The sequence below is a fragment of the Leiobunum rupestre genome, chromosome 1, assembly GCF_980474605.1.
Source record: "Leiobunum rupestre chromosome 1, qqLeiRupe1.1.hap1, whole genome shotgun sequence".
NCBI lineage: Eukaryota > Metazoa > Arthropoda > Arachnida > Opiliones > Sclerosomatidae > Leiobunum > Leiobunum rupestre.
Genome location: NC_143384.1, coordinates 94,625,751 through 94,632,140, shown reverse-complemented (window position 1 = coordinate 94,632,140; position 6,390 = coordinate 94,625,751). Strand labels below are relative to the sequence as shown.

At 34.1% G+C, this 6,390-nt stretch overlaps 1 protein-coding gene across 1 annotated transcript; it reads right to left on the bottom strand.

Annotated features, from left to right (window-relative positions):
- Positions 1 to 739: 739 nt before the first annotated feature.
- On the bottom strand, positions 740 to 4,836 carry LOC149969013 (zinc finger MYM-type protein 1-like). Its single transcript, XM_090169885.1, has 4 exons — positions 4,818 to 4,836; positions 1,681 to 3,026; positions 1,497 to 1,594; positions 740 to 1,418 (listed from the first exon to the last, which is right to left on the bottom strand). The coding sequence occupies exons 1-4, from the start codon at positions 4,834 to 4,836 to the stop codon at positions 740 to 742; spliced, it is 2,142 nt and encodes a 713-aa protein (XP_090026011.1).
- Between the last annotated feature and the right edge of the window lie 1,554 nt (positions 4,837 to 6,390).

Here is a 6,390-nt window from a genome sequence, read left to right as displayed (position 1 = left end):
CAAAAAAAAATGGCGGTCACGTAATTTTAGCGGTTCTTGACGAGGGTTATTTTTTTACGCTCGTAGTTTGATTTTTAATTTAACATCAAAATGGTAAAAACTAACTACAATAATAATACTTGTTTACATCTAACTCCCCGTGAATATGAAGACGTTTAAAATCGAAATTTTTTTGTCCTGCTTTCTCGTCCCAGTATCTACTGTCCTTGATTTAAGCCCGTGTGTTTCCCTGGGTATTATTATTATTATTATTATTATTATTATTATTATTATTATTATTATTATTATTATTATTATTATTATTATTATTATTATTATTATTATTATTATTATTATTATTTTTATTATTATACTTGGCTATGTTAAGCAAATTTGTTCTTACTCTAAACTTAGAATGGTCATTTCAATGGATGGTTTAGCTAAGTAAAACGTATTGTAATAAAATAATATAATAATATATTAAATTTTAGTCTATGTAATAGTTTCAATTTTATAATTTAGTAAACTCTGAATTACCAGTCAAATCAAATCAGCGGCGCCGATCGCTATTTTTTCAAGGGGGGGGGGGGCCAAGCTTCGCGCCCAAGTTGAGAATTAAATACAAAATATCCATTCCGGAAATAAAGGTTTCTTAGTTTAATAAACTTTACAAAATTACATTAACAAGTGACAGTAAGTTCAGTATCAATAGAACCATAATAAACTACTATGCCTATTACTAAATTTTATATTCTAATGACTATTTTAAATCAGGTTTATAAAAGGTACTTTTTCTGATATCACTTTTATCTATGAAATTGTTGATAACATTATCCAGGTTAATGTTTCCAGCCAAATCTTTATAAATATTTAATATTGCTAGATCGTTTAATCTTTCTTGACTAACTGTATTTCTTAAATACGTTTTTAGTCTCTTTAATGCACTGAAGGACCTTTCTGCCGTTGCAGAAGTCACCGGTTTAGTTAAAGCTATTCTTATTAGTTTTGTTAGCTCGGTAAGCATGTTTCTAAGAGCTACGCGCTTAACTATAAAAGTAATAGCATCGCCTAAACATAAAAGCTTAATATTTTCCGAAGCTGCTGCATCTACGAGCATGTCTCGATGTAAAACCAATCGAAATCTATCGAAGTCGTTTCCATAAAATGTCAATATTGGATCTTCGTTAACGTTCTTATCTCCAATAATATACTTTTCGATGTTCTCTAAGTGATTCGTAACCTTTGGGGCGAATCGATCCGCCAAACTTGCAATTGTTTGTTCCATCACTTCAAGAAATTCCCTTCTGTAGGCTTCCTTTGGTGTCAGAGTTACGGGTTCACTTGGCTTAATCCCGTCGTCGTACTCGTAACGTTTTGGGACCTTTTTCGTGCGTGACCCTCGTGAGTTGCTTGATGCGACTTCGTTAACTTCCGGTATTCTGTTAGTGTTTAATGTTTGAATAAGTTTCGTTTTCTATATTATATAAAACAAAATGAAATTATAAAAGTTTACTTACATAATTTTTAGTTTATTTGCAATAGCGCAAGTTGAGCTCCACAAATCACTAAATCCGTCCATACGTTTCTGTTTTAAAACTCTTTGAATTTCGTCAATCTTTAAATGAGCTTCATGGTAATTTAAATTATTTTTTGCAGCTCCGAATTTAAGATCTCTATTCGCTCGAAAATGTATATAATCACTTTTAAATAAAACAGAAAGGCAAATTTCTTAATACATTTTAAAAATCCAGAAGCTTTAACACTAGTGTCGCTATTTTCAGTTTTGAGTATATTTTCAAGAAACTTGATCAGAAATGAAAAGTTCGCTAAAAGCTCTTTAAGAGACACGATTCGAACACACCATCTAGTGGGGCAAAAAGAACGCAAATTACTCCTTTCTGAGTCGGAGCTTTCGTCATTAGATTGAATAGTTTTAAAGGCCGAAACTCTTTTCGCCGATCCTTTTGCAAAATTTATGACATCTTTCGCAATACTCAGGAAATTTCGAATATATGGTATTTTTTCAAGGGAATTTTGTACCACTAAATTAAGGTTATGGGCGCAACAATGAACGTATATTGCTCTACTCTCTACTTCTAATACCCGAGCTCGAAGACCCGTCAGATGACCACTAACGTTGCTATACTGCCCGCGGCAGTTAGTGATATCGAGGTCGCAACGTATCAGTACATCATTAAGTATAGAAAAAAATGTTTCAGCTGATGTTGACGGGGTCTCGTAGAAGCCTACAAAAAATTCTTGAACATCAAAACTTTCATGACCGATACAAAAACCGATAGCCACTTGCTCTTTTACTGATAAATCAGTTGTTTCGTCGATTATTTGTCGAACAATAGATTTAGATAGTAGAGATAAAATCTCGTTGACCACATCGTGTGATGTCCACTTTGTTTTACGCTCTAGCCATTGCTTTAGATTTGGAACACCTTCCGACCGTAAAAGTAGAAATTGGTATAAATTAGAATTTTCCTCCGTATGTCCTCTTAAGGCTATACCTTGCTTAGACAAATACAGTATAGAAGTAAAAATTTTCATCAAGTCTTCACGAGCTTGTTTCGTGTCTTTACGTTTCGTGGCTGATAACGCGGTAAAAACATTTACATTCTTGTTAGTCATAGCGGTACTTGTAGCAGCAGCTTTGTGAAACGTACTGCTTTCGTGTGTTTTGAACTTTGCAATGGCTTTCTTCCAATTGCAAAATCCACCCTTAACAAATTTATTTATAGTTTGTTTTTCCGCAGAAGAAATGCTTCCTACAACAACCTTTTCAGTTTCAGCAGATGGACAAGTTTTACAAAAAACTTTATCAACGTTTTTTTGGTAAGAAAGCCATGGGAATGTTTTAATCCACTGTGTTTGGACCTTTCGGTTTTTCGTATTTTTCGTACACGCATTTAAATTACTTGAGCTGCCTTCATTTAAAACAGTAGAAGAGCACGAGGTGATTGAGCTCGTCGTACTTGTAGTTGGATCAATGCGATTCTGTGGTTCTTCTTCAATATTAGCTGCTGTTTCATCTTTCGACTCTATTCGAGGAGTTACCCTCCATTTTTTATATATTTTTCCATTTTATGTAACACGGCAAATCTAAATGATTTTTCCTAACAACCAAAAGTTAGAGCAGCCATTAAAAAATATACAAATAAAATTTTAAAAAGTTAGTTATGCTTGAGCTCCTAATACGATATATTTTACTCGTCGCGTATTCATTATATCGCGCCCATGTTTTAGTCCTGTTCAAACACTTTTATATTTTCGTCGTGTACCCTGCTTTAGTTAAATGTATTAAAATTGTATCAAAAATATTTCGTTAGCCCTCGAAATGAAAGCGAGCTTAACAGATTTATTCTCTATTAAGCTGCTGACATTAATGTAAAACCCTATCTCTAAAGCAAATAAGCTTTTTCCGTTGTAATTAGGTCTATATTATAATATTTAGTACGTGTTTAACTTAAAATTACTTACACCTCTTGTGAATCAGAAAGCGGGAAAAGGGCTAAAAATCGAGTCTCAACAATACATTTCTGTAAAGCATAGAGTGCTGTAGACTGTTATTGTACACATATTAAAAAAAATACTCCTAAACTTAGTTTAAGAACATCTAATGTTTCAAAGTAACAAACGAATAAAAGAGGCTAAAGAGCCACGAGCGCCAAAAATTCGGACGACGATAAGCGGTCGCGGATTTAGCCATTGAACTGGGAAGGGCTGTCACCGGTGGTGAACCTTCGTCACCGGCTGCGTATCTTGGTACGTACTCCGTTGAAAATATAAAGCAAACTCAAATCGCACTATTGCTTAAATATACCACAGTCAGTCTCACGAAACAATTTTAAACAAACTTACACATTTTTTTACAGCTTAGTAAGTAAATAATTACCTGAAGCCTTAGGGTTACCTGAAGCTTTAGGATCAACGTGTTCCCAGGGGGGGGGGCTGAGCCTGCCCTGCCCCCCCGGGATCGGCGCCCTGCCATCTTTCAAATACTAACATTAGTCGGCTTGTTTCAACCATAGACATGATAAAGAAATAGACACCTTACGCGGAGTTTGATTTGCCAAAAATATACGGGAGCGATAACTAGCAGACAACCGGCAGTTGTTCCGCATTCCTGGGGTACTACGTGTAAAGCGCCACTTAAGTTTAGTGGCGCTTTAGACTAGGCACCCACTGGCTCTCTGTTTCGTATCCGTCCTGCCTTCCACAAGGCATTGTCTCCGTTACGAAGCGATGGCTTGTGGAAGCCAGGACGGAGACGTTACGAAGAGCTTAAGAATATTTATCCGGTTTAAAATCAGACGCAAAAACTTTAGGGGTGAATTTTATAAACGGGTAGTACTTTTATGTTAGCTAACATGTTTCATTATTCCTTTTTTTATTTTTTTTTTATTAAAAAGTTATAGAAAGAGTGTTTTCTACTAAAAATCTGTTTTTATATGGTAAAAAAGGTTAATATTAGGGTTTTTACGCATTGCAATAACAAGTAAAACAATACCGGAAAAGGTTTCATTCCATAAGTAGGATTAAATTATCATATTATTTCGATGAATATTCATTTTTATTTAAAATCTTTGTATAACTATAGGTTTCCCTTATCTAAACCTACAATACTTTCTCAATGGACAATTGCTGTAAATCGCGACACATTCAAATCATGATTTAATTTGTAATGATCACTTTTTAGAACGGGATATACAAATTGTAAATGGCAAAAGGTGGGTCACACTAAAAGCCATTCCAACTCTGGTTTGGTTTCCATAGAATTAAAACAAGTAACAATAGAGATGTATCACGTCGTTTGCTCTCCCTAGCTTTACCAGTGGAAATGGTCACCATGTTGTGGGGGTTTCTCTTTGCTAAAAAGCATTAGTGACGTTAGTCACGTGCTCACTAAAATATCTCTATAGTCTAAATGATTTTTTTATTTAATTTAAGAAATTACATCCAGTTGAAAGTGAAATAGAAAAAACCGGTGATGCTAACTTCTCACCTTTAAATTTTGACCTAGGATCATTTCGTGTAGGTATAATTATGTTATTATAATTTGAGCAAGATCTCCTTGGTTTTTAGCCAATTTTGTTTAGTTGTTATGAAGAGATATTCCTCTCTCTATAAAAGAAATGTAGTCTAAGAACTAGAACTTGCTGTATTACTAAATATTGTTGGCATGGTCATCTTCCCAGATCATCACGAACATGTTTGATGCTGAAGTTGGAATCGAACATCATCATTAAAAAGTTTTTAATTTATATTGCAAGCTCAGACTCCACAAATTAGCGAAGGACAAAAATCTAGAAATGAAGGGTCAAGCCGTCAGACTTAAATTGTCAAGGCTAATTTTATTTCAAGGACAATAGCTACATACCTTTAGTAGAATCTTGGAGTCATATTATTAATCCAAGGTAGAATCATCCATTTCATCAAAATTCCATTTACTTTTGTTTACAATTTAGAATCTCAGAATATTCCCATAACAAGCCATAACCACAACACACGAGTTAATTAAACCTTTGACAAAATGTCATTTCGCAATTAGAATTTTTTGTTTTTAATTAAAAGATCATCTGCTGCTTTTTATTTGGGTTTTGAAAGAATTAATTGACTTATTTAAAAATTATAATAAAAATTAACCTTATTTTAAATTCTCACAGCCAAAATATTCGCGAATTACGTCAGAGTACCTAAAAGATTACAAACACGAACATGTGTGACGTGTCACGTGATGATTTTTTATTTTCACACCTAATCGACAGGCGTCGCTTAAACGTGGTACCACAGGAATACGGAACAAATACCGGCTGTCTGCTTGGCGTCGCCTCCGTATTAACCACCCGTAGAATCTTGCATCTATTTCTTTATTATGTCTATGGTGTCAACCGTTCTCGCAGCTTGATGTTTGAGTCAGTGTTGCCAATGTTCGAAAGTATAAATTCCCATTGCTGAATAGTAATTTCCCATGAATTCGCATACACCTATTTAGCCCCGCCCTGACGAAAACCAACGGAAAACATGCCATAATTTTGAAAATATTTCGAAAATGAACATTTTAAAATGAAATTTTATTCAAATGACAATTTTTAAACATTTTGGTTATTAGGCTATAAATTTTAGGAGACTCCTCCTTTATATTATTTATAAAATCCCGAGATTCACGAAAATACACAGCGCTAGATAGTTTTGAGCTTTCTATTGATAGTCAAAAATCTAGGATAAATACCCGCAGACATGAAAATTCGAACAAAATCAACGTTTTTGAAAAAAAATTACCTTTTCCCCACAGAGCCAAAAGTGGACTGCAAAAATTGTTAAAATATGGGAAATTTCCCATTATCTGGCAACGTTTTAGAGTTGGTGAAATTTAGGTTTTATTTTACGCTTGAAGAAACTTCC

Excerpts from the sequence above, each read along its gene's own strand:
- LOC149969013 (XM_090169885.1), bottom strand. Across the intron at positions 1,595-1,680 it reads CCTTTCTGTTTTATTTAAAA|ATTGACGAAATTCAAAGAGT; the intron begins GTGATTATATAC and ends GCTCATTTAAAG. Across the intron at positions 1,419-1,496 it reads GCAAATAAACTAAAAATTAT|AATACCGGAAGTTAACGAAG; the intron begins GTAAGTAAACTT and ends AAACACTAACAG.